The following is a 23580-nucleotide window of genomic DNA, read 5'->3' on the forward strand; positions in this document are numbered from 1 at the left end:
CGATAGCCACAATTAAAAGGACAGCGTTGAACCCCGGGGTTTCGGCGCTTGGTGAACACGGTAACACACTCTGTCAGTCTGTCACCCCCTCAGTTCACATTTTGGTCTGGGGCTGCCGATTTTTATACACTGGTTCGATGAGGGAAAATCAGGATCCTAAGGCTCCCTCTTCTGAGGCAGCTTCATTAGATATTCATGTTTGGGTTCTGGTGAGTTGAATGGATTTGCCCAGAGAACAATGTCTTGATTGCTGCGTCCGGGGACAGTGTAGAGATGTTAATGTCGGGCGGGGACGGATAAGATATCGATCTGATGTAATCATTCGGTCCTCCGGGTTCTCCATCTCCCTTTTCCATCCTTTTGTGTTCTCCTCTAACGATTCCCGGCAGAAGCTTTCTCGTGTCCCTTTTCGTGTAATTCCCGGCATAGCTTCCTTGTGTCCCTCCGTGTAATCTTCAACAGAGAATTCCCTGTGTCCCCCCCCCCGTGCTGTTTTAGTCACAGTTAACCCGTTGTATACTCGATTAGAAATAAAACTTGCTCCTTATGGTTATCATTACATTTACAGAGAATGAATTACATATTAGAACATTTAACACGAATTAACTTTAGGACATATATCACAATAGTTATGTTAGTGTAACACGCTCTCCCCCTTGTACTGTCCGGGCATTGGGAGGAGCGCAGGCTGGGGACTGGGGGCGTGGCCTGGCAGCACCTGACCGCCAATCACATTGCAGGGAAGCGATCTCCACCAATGGCTGCTGGAGAGGAGTTGATTGGCAGGTTGGGCGGGGCCAGGGTTACCTGATGCAACACCTGAGGTACAAAAGGCGGAGCAGCCGTTGTGTGGTCGAGCACGTGGCGGTTTAGTTCCATCTGAGCGCTGTAATTTTTCCTTATTCAGTCCTTTGTTGTATTTGTGAAGGTTTAGTAAACATTTTAAATTTTGAAAGTGAGCGTTGTTTCTCACACAGCTGTGTCATGTACAAATACACGAGTTCAAACTAAATTAATCAACTTGACTTACCGGAGAACTGCAAAGGGTGGGTGTGAAAGTGGGCTGGACCTTTTGTGAAATGTCCTGTAAACATTTGTTCCAGTACGCTTGGTTCTCAGTTTACAATGAAGAAGGGTTCATTCATCTGCAGAGGAATTGCTTAATGGCCTCTGTACACCAGAACTTTTATTACTATAACAGTGTCACATTTCATCTCAAGGGCAGAGCTGCTGAGGGGTTGAGGAAGTGGCATTTTAAATAAAATCGTATTTCTATTCTAATGGCCGGGATTAAATTTTGTAGTGCTTCTCACTCATTTACATATGCCACAAATATATATACCCAAATGGAGCCATTATAGAGCATCTCCTTTAGCTGGTTTGGCCTTTAGTGTTTACGAGATCCATGTGTCCACGTGTCAGTGTTTTGTGTAAGTGCTCCGAGGATTTGAGGTCTTTACCTGTTCTGTGGAAAAGAATCCATGGCAGAAACAAGATAATTTGTCTTGTTACAGCTTGATGCGTGGTCAATCACACATGTGTGTGTTGTGCTATTTATTTATTATATAAATTAAAATAATGTCAAATACACATAATGCATATGCATTATTATATTGAAAAGGTGTGAGTGTGATTATACCTAGAGATAATATTCCAGCCTTGTCCTGGGGTGAGGCCAGAGTTTTCCCTGTGCCTGGCTGGTAGGAAAGCTCTTTCCTCAGCTGTTGCTCTGAGGTTTTACAGGCCCAGAGGAAACATTGTAAAAAGGAGAGTGTGTTCAGAAGCTGCGTTTTTTCCTACTCTCCGCCCTTTCTGCCCCTACTTCTCTCCTTGTTTCAATGCTGCAAGTCCACAAAGTTATTTTCCTTCATCCAGGCCACTGATGGGCAGGAAAAAGCCACTAGACTTAATCCATAAAGGACTAATGTTACCTACAGCATCTTTAGCCTTCCTTGCTCTGTGTCTCAGATGGCATGGAATTAAATAGTGGCTATTAAACATTAATAAGGGTGCACAGATGGTTATCAAACTCTGATAATTGTGACTAAGAGAAAATCTTCAGTATCATTTCAAACATTTCTGTGAAGGTGTGACCAAGTCTGAATTTTCCTCAGCAGTAGAATATTCCAAGTCCGGCAAAAGCTCAAAGAATCTACTGTTTTAAAAGGCTCAATTTTACATGTGGAGCGTTTCCAATTTGCAGTCAAAGTCCAGAACACCTTCATAGGAAGAATAACGGGATTGCATTTTGGGATCTCAGTGGGACGGGTTTGTGAAGAGTTTATCCTGCAAGTTTTATAGGCATAGATTAAAGAAAGAATGTGAGCAGATAGATTGGAGTGTGGTAAAAAGAGCTGGGGCTGCGACATCCATGTTGATCCAGTGTGAGGGTACAGACCCTGGACGTGCCCTGATTCCCGGGAATATTTAAAATAGGACATACTGTCCTCTGCACTCACTCTCACCGCTGCAGCCAACGCATTTCAGGGGAGAAATCTGGCAGGAATTGCCAGAAGCCTGAGGAGCTGTGGAGTGAATCCATTGCTGATAAAGAGTAAATCCAGTCCCATTATTTTCAGGTCTTTAAAGTGAGGAAGCACTTTGATAAGCTGATTGCTTAGAATGCTGAAGAAGGTGGGTCTTGGTCATATGACCCTTCCTTCCATTCCATCTACTCAGGAATTAGACTGATGCTGCTGAGGGATAATTTGTTTAGAATCTTTTTATTTGGCAGCAGTATGATGAAACCAAAACATCTAGAAATCCTCAGGAAAACTGTTTGGAGCCTTTTTCAAAATCATGACATTGATTTAAAAAGTTGAGTGTTTTATTTCTTTTCTTTTTTGGTTTATGTCTCGTTTCTGAGTTGCACAACTTGGTTTCATCTGGTTTAAATTAAGTGGGAGACCTCTCCTGTGGTGGAGCTGGGGCTGTGAGCCAAAGTCTCTTCCTCTCAAAGTGCAAAGGAGAATTGAAGCAGCAAATTTTTAGTCTTTCAGCTCCCAAATTCTTTTAAACATCTATTGCAAAGATGAGGGTCTCCTTTCTGAGCTGACCTTGCACCTCTGTATTCTAAATCATGGCATTTTCATGCAGGTTTTTTTTCACTTTCTGCAGCACCCAGGTAGGTGCATGTTTCCCCTCCTGGGGACTGTGGGTGATGTTTAGGGTGGGAACAACACAGTGAGCAGCGTTTCCCTGGGGCGTTGGGACTTTGGGTTTTGAGGCTCATTTTCTCTGGGATGTGTTTTTTATTGGAGCAGAAATCCGATCACAAAGCTGGGGATGAAATTACATGGGCTATAATTCCTAACCTAGCCGTGCCATTAACTGCAGTGTTAATTACTTCATTCTTAACCCTCTCGGAGAGAACAAAGCAGAGTTAAATGACTTGGCCCAGTGTCAAGCAACATGTTGGGGTCTCAGAACTTCACATCTCGAATCTGAAGCAGAGGAGTTCTATTAAGTGGCTTTCACCAGGCGTGTTTCAGTCAAGTGATGCATAAATCAGCAGGGTTAGGAACCAGCCCTTTTTGCTCATGCCTTTGCATTGCTGATTATCAAAATGCTTATCCTAAATACGTAAGTGGTGATCTATTAAGGGAATAAAAGCCTGCCTAAATATCATGTTTAATGCAACTGGAATGGGTGATGCCAGACTTTGAACAGGCCTTTGGTACTTCAAGTCTACGCCATAATCAAAGACACATTTATACAAACAGAAAGTGAAAAAAAAAAAAATTATCTACAGAGTGCTGTCACGTGGGGGGGTTGAGGAGCTTTTAGGAATTCTTTGTCAGTTTTCATTTTGAGCCTCTGATCTCTGTGCAGGCTTGGAATAACCTTCACAGGGTATTTGGAAGATGGCTCTTTACCTGACGAAAAGTTTCGCTTGGTCACGTCAGGCTGATTTGAGGTGCTCACTCATCCAGGAAGGGATGAGAGCTGATGGATGTGGAGTCAGACTAAGATTTGGAAACTGTTATCCCTATTTCAGGCAAAACCTTCTGAAAGGAGGCATCCTGAAAGGAAGAGGTTTGTATTTCTCCTTACGAATGTGTGCATTTCTCCTTACAAATGTGTGCATTTCTCCCTACAAATGCACATTTCTCTTGCTCTTTGCCTGGGCAATAGGAGCCCTTTTTCTGAAGTGGACTGAAAATCACTCCTCTGCGTTTTTCTGTGTTGTGAGACTTGCAAATTGTGCAGTGATTAAACAAAATTATCCGCTGATTGGTTAGGAAGTGCAAATTTCTCTCCACCAGATTTACACTCTTGTCCTGCTTGTATAATGAGGAAGTGGGGGAAACTCAGGAGTCTGTGGGATTTCTGGATGTGTAAAATCATTTTATGTTACCACATAACTGAGCACTGTAGCAGACTGGGTGTGAGAAGAATTGTCACTAAATATCCACCTTGTGTGCTCCTTTCCAGAATGATGAAGTCCTCTGTCCACGCAGAAGAAGATGACTTTGTTCCAGAGCTGCAGAGGAGCATTCATCCCAGGGAGAGGCCGGACTGGGAGGAGACCCTCAGCGCCATGGTAAAACACCTGGGCTACATTTTCTCTTCCCATTATTTTCCCTTCTGAACACTGTACTCCTCTCTTCCAGTTGTACTCCCTGAGTATCAGCTTTTTAAATGGATTGCACAGTACTTTGAGCAAGGAGAAAATGCTTCCCTTCCTTTAGCAGTTTATCAAGGAGAGGAGAGGAGCTCTCACAACGCTTCTGCCCTATTAATATGTGCCCCAAAGCAGGTCTTGTAACCAATTAAAAGGTCCATAATGTCACAACGATTTTCAGTCTGCATTAACCTCTTTTTCAGCAAGACTTAGGAGCACGAAGGGAACTTCTTGTAAAAACATGCTCTTTGAAGCATGCAGCATTGTGAAGAAATGAGATTTTAGCAAAATGCTGGCTAGGTCTACATAAATAAAACCTCAGCCTGAGAGCAAACCTGCCATGAGAGGGACCAGAGCTGCAGAAAAGCACACACAAAGGTGCTGTTCCCTTTTCAGACAAGGTGCTCAGGTGGGCAGTGGGCCACAGAGAACTGGATTACCTTAATATCTGTGAGGGTTTTTGCAGCCACAGCTTCCCTAGGCACTCTGTGCCAGGGCCTCACCACCCTCACAGGGAAGAATTACTTCCCAATATCCCATCCATCCCTTCCCTCTGGCAGTGGGAAGCCATTCCACCCTCTGCCTGTGTAAAGTCTCTCACCTGCCTATTTATGAGCCCCTTTAGGCTCTGCCAGGGGCTCTGAGCTCTGCCTGGAGCCTTCTCCTCTCCAGGTGAGCACCCCCAGCTCTCCCAGCCTGTCTGTTCTCACGTTGTAATTTTTTTTCCTTCCTCACGTGTGGCTGTTTTTGCCTTCTCTCCACATTGGCCACAGTTGGGAGCACTGTCTCTTCCCATCAGTGTTGCTCAGGCAGCAGCACTTGCTCCCAGCTCGGAGCTTCCCACCCCCTGGAGTCTGGTGGGAGTCATTGTGTGACACCTTGCTGCTGCCTGTGACCCCCAGGTGTGTCTCAGAGCTGTAATTCAGTGTCCTCACCTGTGACACGGGTTTCCTGGCAGATCTCATTTGCTGTTGTTTATTTCTCCTGGTTGATTTGCGGTGAAGGGAATGTTCACTGGCTTGAGGCTGCTGTGCTCACGGACCCTGCTCAGTGTTTATTTTATCCTGCATCATGCTCCTCTCACTGCCTGATTAAATCACGTTTTAAAACGTGTCCTCTTGCACAGCTCTGTGCCAGCAATGCCAAAACTGACTGGACCAGTGGAGAAGAGATTCAGAGCTTGATAAACAGGGAAATTCCCAGCTGGGATTGCTGCACAGTGACTTGGTGTGATGAAGGACAGTAAAGCTACTGAGCTTGTATTTAGAGTGGCTGGATTTGGGCTCACAGTGTTCATTTGACCTCAGGGTCCTCTGAGGGAGGGGAAAACCTCTCTTGCTTGTGTTTACTGTGTTGAGCAAATCAAATTTCAGCTTCCAACCTCTGCCTTACCTCCAGTCAGGGGCAATATTTAGATGTAAATACTTGCAGGACCTTGTTCAGCAGTGCCACTGTTCTCTGTTTAACCAGCATACCTTCATTATTCTGCCTTTTCCCTCATCATTGGAAGCCTTGATGGAGATTTCTTCCGTCACTCTGTTCCTTCACTGTGCATTTTTAGCAGCCTCTCCCAGAGATTGCTCTTTCCATGGTATGTGACTGTCTCAGAGTGCCACTGTCGGGGGCTCCTTTTCAGGAGTTTAAATTCCCTGGCATTCAGGTGGTTTTAGATTCCTGGCCCTCTGCAAAGCTCTGTGCCAAACGCAGGAAAAGACGGAGTCTTCAAGGTTACATGCTTCGTTTATTAGTTCTTATCTTACAATTTTCTCAGTGTCCAAAAGATGTTTGCCGCGGCTCGGACATCTGGTGACTCCTCCTGTCTCTGGGCTGTCCTTATCTTTTATACTAATTGCTACGTATTCTTTATTTACTATTTATTACCAATGTCTATCACTATTACTAAAAAGGTCATCTCTACTCTGACCCAATCCTCACTAACTACTTTGTGCCAACATCACTGCAGAAATGGAGTGAGGGAACAAGAAGGAAGAAGAAGGAGACAACGCCCCAAATTCTCCATCTTGCCCCATTCACTTCAATGCCAAGAATCTCAAACTCACTGGTTTTTCACCCTGTGATATACTAAACTACTATTTTTCACACCCTTGTGGCCTGCAATGCTTCCTGCAGTGCAAGAAGCCTCTCCCATGGACTGAAATCAAATCCAGTGTCTCTCTGAGCTCTGGGCTCTGGGCTGGGGTCCCAGACCCCCCTGCCCAGGTCTCTGACCCTCCAGGGCAACCAAAGGAGTGCCCTGGACTCCAACATGCCACAGTACATCTGATTTCTGGTTCGTGGCTGTTGAGGATGCAGATTTTAGGTTTTGTTGCTGCTTGAAGCCCCAGCCCCCAGGGAATGGAGGATGCAGGGCAGGAGAAGTTGTTCCCTCCGTTGGTTCCCTTGGCTGCTGCTGGAGCCCTGATGGGCACCAGGCTTTGTCACCTCACGAGAATTTCACCTCCTGCCAGGTGAGCAAAGGCTGAGACAAGGGATGCTGTGGAGAGCTGGGGTAGTCCTGGCACTTGTCTTCTGAACTTTCCCTTGGTACATGCTTTCATTAAGAAAAGTCAATTTATGAATTTACAGTTACAGGAACAAGTTGTCCCTACTCTTCTTCCTGACTTTTATCCTTAATAATTTTTAAAGGGTTTATTAGTAATTTATGTAAGTGCTTTGTTTCCAGAGCTTTTTCTTAAGAAGAAATAAACTGAAGGTCTTTCTAAATGTGTGGAAATTGAATGGCCTCCTATACTGTAAATATAAGGTGACAGAAACTCTTATTTTTAATGCTTCTCTCATTTCCAGTTCATTCTCGGCACCTGAGGAGCTTCAGTCCTTTGTTTGATGCAACTTCTTTTGTCTTCTTTAGTTTATTATTTATACTTTAATCTGCTTTTTAACACTGCTTGGTTTGTGTTTCTGGTTTAGCAGGGGGACAAGTGATTCTGTGTTGGAGACCTGGTTTGTTTGGGAGGAATCCCAGAGTTGTGGAATGGTTTGGATTGGAAGAGACTTTAAAGCTCGTTCATCCCACCCCTGCCATGGGCAGGGACACCTTCCACTATCCCAGGCTGCTCCAAGCCTCATCCAGCCTGGCACTGGGCACTTCCAGGGGTGGGACATCTCTTCCTTGGCGTTTCTGGTTCAGTTCTGTGTTGTAGGTGAGGTCCAGGCTGAAGCAGAGGCAGCCCTGGCTGGCCAGAGTTCCCAGGAGCTGGGTGCCTGTGTGCTCCTCAAGCATTGCTAGATTTTGTATTCCCCCCAGCCCCGACTCGTGCTCTGTATTTTTAGAATTTGGGTGTGTTAGACACAATTTTCTGGCTGTCTCAGCCCCCAATTCCCACTGTGCTGCACCTGCTGGGTAACCTTCACACATCCCGGGATTTCTGCCTCTGCTCCACTTCAGAAAATGCACTTGATGATATTGACTTTCTTCATAGAACTCTTCTGAGTTCTGGGGCTGCAAAGCCTTGTGTGAGCCAAGGAAAATTGCAATTTATGGATTTTCTAACGTTTCTCCAATGTTATTTTAAAGGAAAGGGTTATCTTTTCCTTGTCAGGCCCTGCAGAGTGCTCTATTTCTGAGTTACAAGAAATGAAGTTGTGACAGAGTCTTTATATAATATTTCTCACAGGAGCCTACAAAACAGCTGTCCTCAGCCTGCATTAACTTTAGCAGGAATTGATATTTATTACAGAAGTTAATATTACATTAACCACACGGTACTGACCTCCTGAGTTACTCCCTTCTCGATGGGTTCAGGGAGTTGCACTGTTAGTGCTGAACCAATGGCTCTCCCCCCATCAGGCTGCTGTGCTGCCACACCCTCTGTTCCTGCCGCCTTTGTCTGCCACTTGTCTAAATTTTGTGGGCAAGCAGGATTAAAATGCTGAGATAAATGCAAAACTCTTCATTTATGCACCCATTGCAAATGTGCTGGCACAGAAAGGTGCCCTGTGAAGCTGCATTCACCTGACACTGGAGATCAGGGGAATACACTCAAAAAAGAGCATGGAGCTGCTGGAGAGGGTTCAGAGAGCCCACGGAGCTGCTCCAAGGGCTGGAGCCCCTCTGCTCTGGAGCCAGGCTGGCAGAGCTGGGGGTGCTCACCTGGAGAGGAGAAGGCTCCAGGGAGAGCTCAGAGCCCCTGCCAGGGCCTGAAGGGGCTCCAGGAGAGCTGGAGAGGGACTGGGGACAAGGGCTGGAGGGACAGGACACAGGGAATGGCTCCCACTGCCAGAGGGCAGGGCTGGATGGGAGATTGGGCAGGAATTGTTCCCTGGGAGGGTGGTGAGGCCCTGGCACAGGGTGCCCAGAGCAGCTGTGGCTGCCCCTGGATCCCTGGAATGTCCAAGGCCAGGCTGGACAGGGTTTGGAGCAGCCTGGGATGGTGGAGGGTGGCTGTCTCTGGCTGGGATCTCACGGGATCTGGGAGTTCTGTTGACTGTAACAGGGCCATGAGGTGACAGCTGGAGTCAGGTGTTAAATGTGTAGAACCAGGGTGAAACCTCTAAATTACAGATGGAAAACTCTCATGAGTCTGGATTTGACCAGTGCACCAGAAGGCAGGAGCTGCAGTTGGTAGCCATCATCATTTTAGCCTTATGCTGATGGAATTTTCTTAGAAGAAATTCAAGCCTGTAAATGCCTTAGAAAGGCACAGGGTTAGAGGCTGTCCTATGAAGTCCCTGGAATAATCTTAGTTCTTAGGTCAGAGGGATTCTGAGATCTGTATTTTCAGCCTTTAATGCCAGCTAGGGAAGGTACCATGGCTTGTGAAGGTAATAAAGGCTTTTTAATGAGACCTCAATATATCACTGTTAAATCTGGGACATGACTGAGGAGAAAACTATTTTTAAATGCAATTAGGGATGTGTGCAGAGATTAGTGCATTGTAAGGGTTTAAAGAAAGATTTTTATGTCCTTAATGTTTGTTTCTCATTCTTTGTGCAGCACTTGGCCAGTGCTGCCCCAGGTCTTGAGTGGAGCTTGTGCAAGAATAGATGCCAAAAATAGAATACAAAGGGCTTCATTTTTAATTAGTGTTGGTTCATTAGTTGGTTTTTAGTTCACAGAACATCAGGCCTGTTTCTGATGCAGGTTAACATGAATACTTCCAGGAGTTGTGGAAAAATCTGAATAAAAAGGGAATGTGGTGAATCCACTTACTTGGTTTTGTAAGCTGTAATGATTTCCAGATAGTGGTTTACTGAAATTATCTAATTTTAGCTTCTGAGATATGAAGATATAATACCCCTAAATGCGTTAAAATTGATATTTTGGACTTTTTCCCATTGTCTCTTCATTCTTTGTATGTGTGTGAACGAACACCAGAATTTTACAGCTGAGCATGTGGTTGGGAGCTCTGAAGTCACTGATGGAGTTTTGATCCTGTTCTCAGATGGGTTCCACATCATGGAAGAAATCTCTTGGGGGGAAAATGTGCTTTTGAGCTCAGACTGCCCAGCTGCGAGTTCCTTTTAAAAGTCTAAAGTTTTAAGCTCTCAAGTGCAAGGGGAAGTTTTAGGAGACATGAAGCTGAAATGGGGGGGCTGTTTCCTGCTATTTTTTAAAGGGCTTGGATAATTCAGTAGAAATGGACTTCAGAATCTTGGAATCTCCTGGGCTGGAAGGGACCCACAAGTCATTGAGTCCAGGTTCTGGCCCTGGATAGGAGGGCCAAGGATCTCAGCTAACCCCCCTTGTGCTGAGGGCATGTCCTGGTTTGGGACAAATTTGGGAGAAAACCCCTGTATAGGATCCCTCTAAGGAAGCAAACCCACGTGGCCCCTCCCTCCAACCGGTCCGGAAAAAAAACCCAAAACCCTCTTTGGAGAAAAGTGGAAAAAACTATTTTACTAAACAAATGAAGTGCATACAAGTATAAAGAATGAATAGTATGAAACAATAAAACCTCTCGTTCTGGAGTGAGATGGCAAATTGAGAAAGTTCTTGCCGTGGGTGGAGCTCGGCTCTCTCTCAGTCTCTCATCAGTCCCAGTCCCTGCGGCGCTGCTGGAAAATGCCGAGGTCCAGGCCCCGGTGGGCCGCAGGTGCAGCCCCCAGTGCTCCCCTGGGTTTTCAGTCCAGAGCAGGTTTAAACAGTTCCAAGAAAAAGGAAAAAAAACAGTCCAAGGAACTTCTCTGCCCTAGCTAGCTGAAACGAACTAAAAGCAAAAAAAAGATCTCTGTCCTGCAGTCTCTCCAAGCCTCCGCCGAACACGCTGTCCGCAGAAGAATGTGGAGGAGTCGGGCAGTTTTCTCAAAACAAACTCCGCGCTTCTCCTTGCTCTTAGAACCAGTCTTAAAGGCACAGGACTCAATATACAGCACAAACAGAACAGACGATTGGGGATACAGGCATCATAAAGTTACCCTAGGACAGGGCATTGTCCAAATTCTCCTTGAATGAGCTCTGACAGCATCAGAGCCTGACTTAGATGGTTCTCCACCTAAATGCTCCAGCATTTGGATTCTGGCTCTGAGGGGTCGCTGCCTTAAATGCTATGGAAGATGTTACCTGTAGGTTTGGATGTCGGTTCTGTGCTGCTGAAGGTCCTCAGGCTCTTGATTAGTGAGTCAGAACTGTGTTCATCTTGCAGGAGCTGCAGCATGTCTTCTGTGTCCAGCACTGAGCAGCGTTTTCAGGTGAATTGCTGCAGGCTGGGGAGTAGGGATAACAGAGGTAAGGGATAGAAGTGGGAGTCCAGGAAGTACAGACAGCGCAGGCACTGATCTGACACAAGTATTTTGGGACAGGCCAGCACACCAGGCAGGCATCAGGTGCAGTAATACTTTCGTCAAAACAGTTCTGGTCTCACGTTGCACCAATAACCTGTATTTCCTTTTCAATCCACATAACTTGCTTTTCCTTGTTACTGCTGCATGAATCTAGCATTATTTTCCCTCATTAAGCTTTTGGCAAGGGTTTCTGTTGCTGTGGGAGGTTTTTCCTCTGCCTCTTGGTTAGAGGGGCCTTTTCATTTCACAGGCTGGCTCCCAGCACAAGCTTGTCCCCGAGAATCTTCAGAAACTGGGGCAATCACTTAATTGGCACATTGGCTTCCATTCGTGTTTGCCAATTAAGTAAGTTCAATTAATCCAGAATGGATACTGTATTTTTGGCAGGAAGTATTAATTCCCAGCAATCATTTCGTTTTCCTAGGCAGGAGCAGTACTAGTTTCTGGTTGCATTTACATCCTTTCCAGTGTGTGCGCTCTGGCACTACAGTGGGGAGCCAGGAGATCCAAATGATGTTTTGTAAATATCTGTTTGAAAGTCTGTTTCTATACAGCAAAATGAAGGAATGATTTAGAATTTGCTAAGGCTGGGTCAGTGCAGTTCGTTGTGCACCATGATCACCACTTTTAAGGCACCCTGTTTGTCATTTCTTTCCTAATTCTGGCTCAGCCAGGCTGCTGCTGATGCTGGTGCTGTTCCCATGGTGCTGGGCATGCTGTTGTTGTTGCTGCTCCAGATTATTCCCTACCCTGAGCTCTGGAGTCAGGATTACACTGTCATGACCCTCCACCTCTTTCCCTCCCACCCTGTTCCAAAGCTGATCTATTTCTATGACTGTTTTGTTGTCAGATTACAGGAAATGCCGCAGTTGTTTGAAATGTACTTATTGGGGAGATAAAACTTATAATTTGTCAATCACTTTTCCCTAGTCCCAGCTTCTTAAAAATAAGGTGGAACTTTTATGAATGGAAAGAAGTCTCTTATTAATAAGTGGGTGGCTTTTTTTTTTTTTTTTTTTTTTTTTAAATCAGTGTCCACGTATTCTTAGTTACCATAATGCAGGAAAAGATGGAACCGTTTTTGAAGATTATCAGCAGTCTGCTCATTCATCCTCTTTCATTCCCCACCCCAATTTAAGCCCAAGAGACAAACAAATCATGTCAGAGTTGGTCTTTCTGAAGGTTGTAGGCATTAATGTTTTTTTGTTTTACCATGATTCAGCCTTCTTAATTATGAAAGGATCAATTATTCCATGAACGTGTTGGTAGCCATTAGCCTGACTTTTTAATTTAAATCATTCCCTACATTTCTGCCTTGCTGCTCAGTATTGGTCACTGCTAGGTTGGTGGAAGGCTGCAGCATGTTTTTTGGGATTTGATGAAACACCGTGGTTTGGCAGGGCATAGATTGCCAGGGCATAGATTATTCATGGAATCATGGAATGGTTTGGCTTGGAAGGAACCTTAGAGCACATCCAGTCCCACCCCTGCCATGGCAGGCACACCTTCCACCATCCCAGGCTGCTCCAAGCCCTGTCCAACCTGGCCTTGGGCACTGCCAGGGATCCAGGGGCAGCCACAGCTGCTCTGGGCACCCTGTGCCAGGGCCTGCCCACCCTGCCAGGGAACAATTCCTGCCCAATCTCCCATCCATCCCTGCCCTCTGGCAGTGGAAGCCATTCCCTGTGTCCCGTCCCTCCAGCCCTTGTCACCAGTCCCTCTGCAGCTCTCCTGGAGCCCCTTCAGGCCCTGGCAGGGGCTCTGAGCTCTCCCTGGAGCCTTCTCCTCTCCAGGTGAGCACCCCCAGCTCTGCCAGCCTGGCTCCAGAGCAGAGGGGCTCCAGCCCTTGGAGCATCCCTGTGGTTATTCATTATTCATCTTCGCAGCTCTTGCAGCACCAAGTGTCCTGTTCTGAGCTCATGTGAGTGACACCAGGTAGTTTCTGGAGAGCAGAGTCTCCTCTGTTGGCAGCACGTGTCACCTCTCCTGGTGGCAGGAAGGAGTGAGGAGTGCTGCCCAGTTTGTGGAGCCTGGTGCCCTTGGACAGAGTTGATGCAGTGCCTGGTGTTGGTCAGAAGTTTATGGAGGGTATGAAGTGCATGCTGCAGGCAGACACATTGCTCACATTGCTGTGTTGTCACAAGGCTTTGGGCAGGCAGTGCAGTGGATCCCAGATTTGTGCTCATGCCATTGGAAACAGCTCTTTTCTGTAAACAAAAGCTGAGCCCAGGTTGGCTTAACATGCAGAAATATAAATTCCTGTTAATTGTACTGACTCAGATGCTGGGGTTGAACATCAGGCTGCTGGTTTTTTCCAGCTACCCCGTCTTGCTGCTGCTGCACTGGGACAACTCTTGAGTTGCTAATCTGATTTATACCTATAACATAACATCACATTGTTATTTCCATAATCACTGCCTGTGGCCAGAGGACTCACCAGAGTGGGTTTTGCTTGTCTGAGCCTGAATCCAGCTCTGTTGGGTTTTATGTGATGAGAAATTGCTTTCTACCGTAACAACCCAAAGCTCCAATTGTCCTTTTATACCCAAGCCATGATTAGGATCCCTCCTCCCTCTGTGCATCAAACAGTAGCTGGGATCTTTGGGGTCTCTTTTTCTTACCAACAAGAAACTGGAATCAAAAGTATTGTTCTTGTTGGATGTTTTAGTTTCTGTGGCTTTTCTCTATAATTTATTTTGTAGGCTGTACAGAAGTAGGACTCTAACCCTGGCTGCCTTTCCCACGCATATTATATGTGGGATTTTTGTTCTTAAAGAAAGTAAATTCCTGAGCCACTCTGCCATTGTGTGAGGCTGTGTACTGTACCCTGCAGCTCCTGGGCCCAGGGCTTTGGGAATGGTAATCAGGCTGCACTATAGGAATGTCAGATCCAAACTTAGGGCTCTCAGGGAGTTATCATGCTAATATAATACTGCCCTCAGTAGCTGATCATTCACTTGTGCCTGGTTGCATTCCTTTTAGCCCCAGAACTATGGATTCTGTGAAGGAAAACACAAGTGTGAGACTGTTTTGCTGAAAATCACCAGCACCCCTTGGGTGCACTGGATTCATGCGCAGAGAATCAGCAAAAATCCTTGTCTCTTTAAGGCTCATTTGGGAAATGTTACCATGGCACAAAATCGTGCTGCTGTGCAGAGGTGAGTTTTGGTCACAGTGGCAAAGGAGGCGCTCAGAGCTGCCAAGCTGCTTGTTCCATTTCTTGGATTCCACTTCAGTGGTTTTACGTGGGAGCTGGAGGAGGTTTTCCCCACATATCCGTGAGCTGCAGATCTTTATTTGAAGAAATGTAGACGAATCGTTAAGAAATTGTTCTTTGCTCATGCCAGGCTTATCCTTTAAACTATGGTAAATGGATGCCCTGGACTAACTTCTCTGTGATGCTAAATCTCCAGAATGAGAGGTTTCCCTGAATTTGCCAGCTCATGGCAATGCTTTAAAATGTTGGGGGGTTTTGTTTCGCTTTTCCTTATCCTCTCCCCTCCCCTTTTGAGTGAAGATACTGGGAGTATAAAAAACACGTTCTGTGTGGTCCTTTAAAAAAAGAGAATAATTCCTTTTCATACATGCCATGAAGTAAGCACTGGTTGGAGCAATTCAGAATAGGGGATGTGGAAAATGGAATTAAAAGTTCTAAATTCACAAAATGATACACATTCAAAAGTCTTTATTGAATGCAGATTTCTTAGGCATGGGATTAAGAATGTGCTTTGCCAATGTTCAGAGTTTCCTTACTGTAAGCAATTGTCACTTTTTCATTCCTTTTCTCTAGCCCATTATCTCAGTTGCCATGGGATTTTAAAGGCATCTCTGGCTGGATGAGCATTTCTCCACGTTCCACAAAAAGGCCAGTACCACCTCAAGGCCATCCTGGCCTTGATCTCTGCACTTAAAGCACCCTTCCAACCAGAAAGGATATTTGCACTAAGGAAGGAGCTAAGTGATGACTTCAATTAAAAAAAAAAAAAAAAAAAGGGTTCTGGTATTTCTCACTCTGGAAAACGTCCTTGTGCTGGGTGTTATCAGATGTGCCCGTGCTGCGCTCTGCTGATGGGAACATGAACAGCACAGGAGTAATCCTTGAAATCACAGAATCGCAGGATGGTTTCTGTTGGAAAGGATCTTAAAGCCTATCAAAGTTCCACCCCCAGGACAGGGACACCTCCCACTATCCCAGGTTACTCCAAGCCTGGCCTTGGACACTTCCAGGGACAGGGGGACCACAACCTCCCGTGTCAATTAAGAAATGCAGAATTGGAGGGGGATGTTTAATGTTATTTTTAACTTCTTTGGTAAAGCTGCTGTAGTATGACAAGCACATATTTTTGTTTAAGATACGGCATTGTCAGACCTGGGCACCTATACCGGGTGTTGCTGCTTTATTTTAAATGTGTACAAATATAATAAGCGGCTCTGAAAAATGTTGCTGCAATGTGCTAACTTGACAGAGTCATGTATGTATGAGATGTATGAAAATACTGTATGAAAATACTTAAGAAATTCATTTGGTTCCACTGAATGAATCCATGGAAAGTGGTAATATGAAGAACTTGGGAAATATTTGCATTTCCATCGTATTGCCCCTGCACCTCTGACATTTTGGGGTGAATGTTGTCTCTTCATCTATTCCCATATATTTCTGCTGTTCAAAACAGTGACCCAGTTGTAGCCTTGCTGTGCTCAGTACATCTGAATCCTTTTAGGGATAAATGTTGTGGAATTGGGGTGTTTCCTTCGGAATTATTTGGAGCAGCTCAGACATGGTGACTTTCCATTTAGTGGAGCATTCTCCCTCTCCTTTGTTGATTTATTTTTTGTGGAGACCTAGGGTAGTTGTCATGACATCTGAAGGAAGAGCAGAGAGAATTTTGACTCCCTGGAGCCTGTTAAAGGCAGTGGGGTCCAAGCTGAGATGGAGCAATTTTCTTCCTTCATTGTGCTCCAGGTGAGTGCCTGGGCAGTGATTCTTTAGAGCAGGTGCTGATGGAGCCATCACCTTCCACCTCACAGGGAGCAAGGATTTTTGTGGGACACTTCCTTTTCAGTGCTTCAGGGCAAACTCTCGGATGGGGTGGATGCTGAGCCAGCTCTGTGTATTGAGTTGGTACCCAAAATTTGGGGTAGCTATTGATGTCCTTGCACGTGAGCACCCACTTCAGATCTCTTTATTCCTCCTCCTGCCAAGTGAAGAAATTACTGCTCCCTGGGGAGTAATGACTTCTCCTGAAACATTTCTGTTCCCTGTGTTCTCCAGCAAAGAAGTAACACTGGAGCAAAGCTTTAGTGGTTTTGACCCCCTCTAAAGGGGGTTTAGGTTTTTTTCTTCTCTTTGTATTTTTTCCCTCCAAGAAAATTGAGGGGAAATGAAGATGATGTAAAGGAAAGACTGTCATGGAAACCAAGCAGCATTTGGAATCAGCTCTGCTGTTTTTAGAAACAAGGCCATGTGCTGACAGAACCCAGAGCAATCTGGTCCCTCCAAACTGGTTTTGGTGAGAGACTGACAGGAGAAATTGAATAAATGTTAGTGCCTGTCTAATAGTTATTCTTGCTTTGTGATAACCTTGGATTAAATCCCTGCCTTCAGAAATCTCACCTGGAGTCAGCCACCTGGTGAGGTGCATCTGTGGTCCTGTGGAAAACCAGCTTTGGGATTGCTGGTGAGATTCCAAAGTTTCTTGTGCATCCCAGAGTAAGTCAGCGGTAGCAGGAGCAGGGCTGTGGGTTCTGCACCGGTTCAGTAGTCTCCCTTGTCGAGGGTACCAAGGTGGAAACTTCGTCAGGTCATGTTCACTGGGCTGCTGTGTTGAGTTTTACACATATTTTCAGATTGTGTTATGTCTCTGCATGGGAGGGAGACAGGTTGACATGTTTTCTGATAAATGCAAGGAGACTTTCTAGGAGAAAATCCTTTCATATTATGCCGTGGAATCGTTAGATATAAATTATTTATGACTAAGGGTTTGTGTGCTGGAGAGCACTAAGCTGAAGCCTTCTAAGTCATGTCTATAAATAAAAAGACTAGAAATTTCAAATGCTTAAAGCTGAACAGCCCGATTTGCGAGAGCTCTCAGATTCTGGGCTCGGATTTCCAGGGAGATTAGGAGCAACATTTGAACGTGTCCAGAGATGGGAACGGAGCTGGGAAGGGGCTGAGGGAGCTGGAAAGGGGCTGAGCCTGGAGAAAAGGAGCTCAGGGGGAATTTCTGGCTCTGCACAGCTCCTGACAGGAGGGGACAGCCAGGGGGGTCGGGCTGTGCTCCCAGGAACAGGGACGGGAGGAGAGGGAACGGCCTCAGCCTGGGCCAGGGCAGGCTCAGGCTGGATATTGAGGAAAATCTCTTCCTAGAAAGGATTGTCCAGCCCTGACACAGCTGCCCAGGTCAGGGGTGGAGTTACTGTCCCTGGAAGTGTTCAAAAAATGTGTGGATGTGGAACCTTAGGGCACGGTTTAGTGGTGAGCACAGTGGTGGCAGCGAATTTGGATCTCCGAGGCCTTTCCCACCCTCAGGAGTTGTGTGATCCTGTGATCCGTGGGGGGGCTGGACGGGCAGACAGGCTCTCTTCTCCTTCCCTGGAGGAAGGGGTCGGGGAGATCTTCCTGCCTGCCATTCCTGCAGGTGTCTGTGACAAAACACTGGCTTTCTGCAGTATTGGTTCAACTACTGCTGATACAAGTGCAGCTTTTGGAAGGAGAATTTCTGGGTTCAGGGCGAGCTGGTGAAGTGGTGTTGCCTCAAAGCCTTCCCTGCAGAGGTAAGAGACTGAGATTCCTGACAGATCAATTCTCTCAATTCTGGCTTGAGCTCTAATTTGTTTACCAAGTTTTGGAGTTGATAGAGTAGATTGGTACAGCAGTGACATTCAGCTGTGGAAATGGGGCTAAAGAATTTGCATAAACAGATTTGCTCTGCAATTACCAGGTTTCCACAGCACAGCGATGCATGGAGAGTAGGGAAGTGAGAAGCCACTGATGATGCCGAGTAGCTGATTTTCAGCTGTAAATAGTCCAACTGTTCCAAAATTATTTTTGAAATTTAATTACTGTGACACAGAGCACAAAAGAGGACAGATCTCCTTTGGAGGGTTTTGTTTGTGTTTTGAGGGGAGAGTGACCTGCATGCCAAGTTTTGCATCAAAACAGGTAAAAAATAGTGTATAAGATCTATTTTATGTAGCTGTATATCTTTGATTTGAAAGGAGTTGTGGTTATTTAGGAATAATACAGAGTCTAAAATTGCAGTAAGTTTCATATTTTGGTATCCATCTCTTCACCAAGTTTTTTTCTCGTGTTGGTACTGCTTAATAAGGATTTGAGCTTGCCCAAGTTCTGTGCCCTTACCTTTCTGTGCTTTTGCCTCAGCTGTGAGCCTTGGAGAGCTTGTTGCTCTACAGCAGTCCATGGAGCACAGATCTAATTGGAAAAGCCCCCGGGGTTAATTACTGCCTTGCATCTCACTGTCATCCAGGTAACTGGATACAGGAATTGGGAGAGGCAGAAATCCAGCTCAGTTTGGACTTAACTCCACTGGAAGAAGAGGATAATCCAACTTTTCCAAGAGAGGTGCTGGCATTTCGGGCTCCCGGAGGTGTGAGTTTTGCCTACGCTGCTTTGAGTCAGATCCAGGGAGGTCTCTGCCCACTGCTGCAAACTGGCTTGAAGCCCACATTTTCTGTCAGATTGTTTATCCATTTTTATATCCCACCAGCTCCTACTGCTGATGGAGAAGAAAAATTACTTTTCTTCCTACAGAAATTCTGTTCCTTAGAAAATTAAGCGAGCACATCCAGCTTGGCCTAAAAGCAGCTTATTGGAATGGCACGTTTATTCTTGTAATTAGTTATTTCCTTATGTAAAAGACCTGTAAGGTTTATTAAATTGGTGATCCTCTTAGTGCTAAAATTCACAATGAGGCTCTCAAGTGTCCTATTACATCTGAAGTGACTGTGTGCTCAGTAAGTCAGTCAGCCTGGTGTAGGTTCAGTGCAGTGTATAATTATTGTTCCTGTTTTCCTCGGGTGCGTGGCTGTGCTTGTTGTGTGGAGCTGTGGGACAGTGGGGTCAGAGCATGGCAGTGGAAGGTGCAGCTGGGAAGGAGAGTGACATGGACTCCCGTTTATTCAAAGGGTGGAGCTCACCCAGAGTAGATTTTCGAAGGGCAGTGCTGGAAGCACCAGGAGCTGGGTGGGTGCAGCTGCTGGTGGATGACTGCAGCTTGGTGTTCCATCTCCTCAGAGCCAGGCTTAGCCTGGAGCCCTGTGGCCAGGGCACTGGGTGCTCCTGCAGCCTGCTTGGCTTTGTCCAAAGGAGGCACCAGGATGGTCAGGGGGATGGAGCAGCTCTGCTTCGAGGAGTGGCTGAGAGAACTGGGATTGCTCAGCCTGGAGAAGTGAAACTGCAGGGTAACCTAAGTGTGGCCTTCCAGAGCCTGAAGGGACTGAAAAGGAAGTCGGAGAGAGACTGTGGACAAGGATCTGGAGCAACAGGACAAGGGGAATGGATTCAAACTGACAGAGAGTAGTTAGGTGGGATGTTAGCAAGAAATTCTTTCCTGTCAGGGTGGGCAGGCCCTGGCACAGGGTGCCCAGAGCAGCTGTGGCTGCCCCTGGATCCCTGGAGTGTCCAAGGCCAGGCTGGATGGGGCTTGGAGCAGCCTGGGGTAGTGGAAGGTGTCCCTGCCCAGGAGGGGGTGGGACTGGATGATCTCTGAGGCTCCTTTCAATCCGAACCATTCCAGGAGGCATTCCATTGTTTGAAGCAGGGGGATGGACCCAAAGTACCAGAGTGTCCCTGGTGACCATAGCAGGACTCTCACATGAATAATGTGGTTGTCGCCTTTCCCCTGTGCCTGTCTGGGTTCCGGTGGGATGAATCCCTCTCTCTCTGACACTGCTCTGCTGGATGAGGAACAAGCAGGAGGATTACATTGACATAACTCACTGCAGCTCTCAGTGGTGTGGTGGAGCTCAGGTTCAGGTGACCTGTGGCAGGGTGAGGTGGGAGCTTCAGGGAGGGGTGACAAAGGTTGTCGTGGTGTTCATCTCACACGTGGGCTGCTGGCTTGGGTTGTGGTGGTCCAACTGCAGAGTTCTGGGGGTGGAGACCAATTTCTCCATATTTCACACTGCAGAATGCAGCTGTGTTCTGTTATCAGTCACAGCTTTGGGACAGATCCAGCCCTGTTCGCAGATCTGCTGGACCAGCTTAGAGCCATCAGGGCAACATCAGTTTGCTTCTGTCATTAGAAAAGGGATTTGATGGAGTACTTTTTGGTTCCAGGCCTGCAAGAGAAGTAACACTGAAGTGCCTTTCTTCCTCGTGGTTCAGCATTCCCTCTTTGGGACATTTTTCATGTTTCTAGTGCATTGTATAAAGCAGAAAAAGCTCATTCCGTTGATGTCACCCACATCACTGATGGGTAATCTCTCGCCAGCATCAATTGTTTTTCTCCTCCTTTTCTGTGAAGTTTGTGCTGGTCTTGCTGTTTGATCACTCCATAAAAGCCTCACTGAACCCCCTCATTCCACTGGATCACAGTGGGAGAAACCCACGGAGCCAAGTGTTTGCATCCCTTGTGATGGAGAGCCAGAGCTTGTGGCTTGGGCAGAGGCAGCTGGAGGAAGGAGGGGATGGAGAAGTATGACAGAATAGAAAGGAGGGAGTTTGGAGTTCTGGCCTCACTGAAATAAATGAATTCTAGTAATTAAGGAATTTTAATATCCTCAAGCACTTAAACCAGTAGCTTCCGACATCTATTTTAGAAGTTCATCGCCCATATTTAAGCAGCTCTGTCATTAACTTGTTTTCCACTGTGTGAGTAATCCAGCTTTTTGCAGTGCCTCTCCCTGAATCTCAGTGCACAGATGTCTGGAAAATCAGGTACTTAATGACGAGTCCAAGTATGGAGTTTGGGAATATATATTTCACTCCCACCTCTGAAAAATCTCTGTTTTGGAAACCAGAAGTAGCAATGAATTTAACAGTGGATTTCACAGTTATGCCAAGGGTTAGCATGGCTTGGGGCAGGAGGAGATAGTCACCTCCCTGATCCCTGTCCCAAGGGTCATTTTTTCCTGGTTAAAAGGCAGAATTCACCCTAAGCACATCTGAGGTTTGTACCCCCAGGCAGAGCAGAGCCCAGAACTTGCAGCCATGTTTTAACTTGCTTTTCCTGTCTCCTTCCCTGCAGGCCAGAGGTGCTGACATTCCAGACATCCCCGGGGAGCTGCCGCTCCGGTCCTGCGGCAGCACAGCCAGCATGAAAGTGAAGAATGTGAAAAAGTAAGAGCAGAGTTCTGTGATTTTCCCATCTTTCCTGGGCTTCCAGTTTTGCCGTGCTGAGTTTTGGCTGTTGTGCTGCATTCAGCAACATTTTGTGATGGTGTATCTTACCCAAAATCCGTGTGGAACTAAAGCGGTTTGAGCTAATGGAACTTGAAACTGGGCATGAGAGGTTTTGCTGGCTCGCTCTCCTCTTTCTGGCAGTAGAAACAAAGCTAGGTAGAGTTTTGAACCTCGCTGTTGCAGTGTTTTTAGTTTTCTTTAGCGATTCTTCCTGAAAGTGATTAATAAAAAAAAAAACCCAACATAATAGAAAAATCTCAGAAGAAGCCCGGGCAATGTGTAAATGACATAATTTTCCCTGTCTCCTTATGCTCTGGAAAGCTAAACCAGGACAAGTGGGTGGCCTGTATGTATTTTTTATCTGGCATTTTTTTCTTTTTGCATTCTGCTCTCTGTAAGTTCATGGAAATGGATTTTACACCGTTTTCCTTTCTAAGGGATATTTTTTCTTCCCCGATGTCCCAGTTTGATTTTTTTCTTTCCCTGTGGGCTCATGCTGTATTTCTGTCTCCGCTCTGTATCCCAGAACCTGTAAACCAAGTCATTATGCTTGCAGCAACGGGGGTCAGAAATAATCAATATTACTTTGCTAAAAATGCTGACTTGAGGAGCAGATCTCCCCGAGATTGATGGATCTGAGCCTTCAGCTCACCCCTCTAGTCCCCTGCTGAGAGGGAAATGGCCCTTTGTTCCAGTGCTGAGCAGCCAGATGCTGCATCTCACTTCCCACTTGTATTCCCGTGGGAAGAGGGAGCTAGATAATGACAATCTCATTGGCTCACCACCAGGAATATCTATAGGAGTCCATAATAGCTTCGGCAGAAGCAGGAGCATGTCGCAGAGCCACGGGAGCTCCCCGGCAGCCACTAGTGTGCCTGCAGACACTTGGGAATAATTATGCCTGACTTTTGAATTTGCAAAAGGCAAAGGATAAATAGAGTTTGTTCTGCACCCTCAGATACATCCCCCCGGGACTGATGGGCTGTGATGCCTTTCACAGGTAAAGTTCTGCTCTCCTCGTGTCTCGTCTAAGGCTGTGGGTGTGCATTTGTGAGGTGCAGCTGCTTGTCCCTGCTCCGTGTCCAGTGGGATGTGGTGCTGCTGGAATGTCACAGGGCTCTGTAGGGATGCACTGGGATGTGGCTGCTGCTGGAATGTCACAGGGCTCTGCAGGGATGCACTGGGATGTGGTGCTTCTGGAATGTCACAGGGCTCTGTAGGGATGCACTGGGATGTGGTGCTGCTGGAATGTCACACAGTTCTGCAGGGATGCACTGGGATGTGATGGTGCTGGAATGTCACAGGGCTCTGCAGGGATGCACTGGGATGTGGTGCTGCTGGAATGTCACAGGGCTCTGTAGGGATGCACTGGGATGTGGCTGCTGGAATGTCACAGGGCTCTGCAGGGATGCACTGGGATGTGATGGTGCTGGAATGTCACAGGGCTCTGTAGGGATGCACTGGGATGTGATGGTGCTGGAATGTCTCAGGGCTCTGTAGGGATGCACTGGGATGTGGCTGCTGGAATGTCACAGGGCTCTGTAGGGATGCACTGGGATGTGGCTGCTGCTGGAATGTCACAGGGCTCTGTAGGGATGCACTGGGATGTGATGGTGCTGGAATGTCACAGGGCTCTGCAGGGATGCACTGGGATGTGGCTGCTGCTGGAATGTCACAGGGCTCTGTAGGGATGCACTGGGATGTGGCTGCTGGAATGTCACAGGGCTCTGTAGGGATGCACTGGGATGTGATGGTGCTGGAATGTCACAGGGCTCTGCAGGGATGCACTGGGATGTGATGGTGCTGGAATGTCACAGGGCTCTGCAGGGATGCACTGGGATGTGATGGTGCT

At 46.5% G+C, this 23580-nt stretch overlaps 1 protein-coding gene across 3 annotated transcripts in view; it reads left to right on the forward strand.

Moving 5' to 3' along the window:
• The window catches only part of ARHGAP32 (Rho GTPase activating protein 32), a 247896-nt gene that overhangs the window by 88234 nt on the left and 136082 nt on the right, over positions 1-23580 (forward strand). For 2 of the 3 annotated variants that reach the window (XM_040084990.2, XM_040084989.2), the window contains exons 2-4: positions 4435-4543; positions 21574-21665; positions 22687-22728. In XM_040084990.2, the coding sequence (XP_039940924.1) occupies positions 4436-4543; positions 21574-21665; positions 22687-22728 (242 nt within the window). In that variant the 5' untranslated portion in view covers position 4435. The remainder of the gene's footprint in view (positions 1-4434; positions 4544-21573; positions 21666-22686; positions 22729-23580) is intronic. The other variant, XM_058423373.1, reaches the window with a different exon arrangement.

The sequence above is a fragment of the Hirundo rustica genome, chromosome 23, assembly GCF_015227805.2.
Source record: "Hirundo rustica isolate bHirRus1 chromosome 23, bHirRus1.pri.v3, whole genome shotgun sequence".
NCBI lineage: Eukaryota > Metazoa > Chordata > Aves > Passeriformes > Hirundinidae > Hirundo > Hirundo rustica.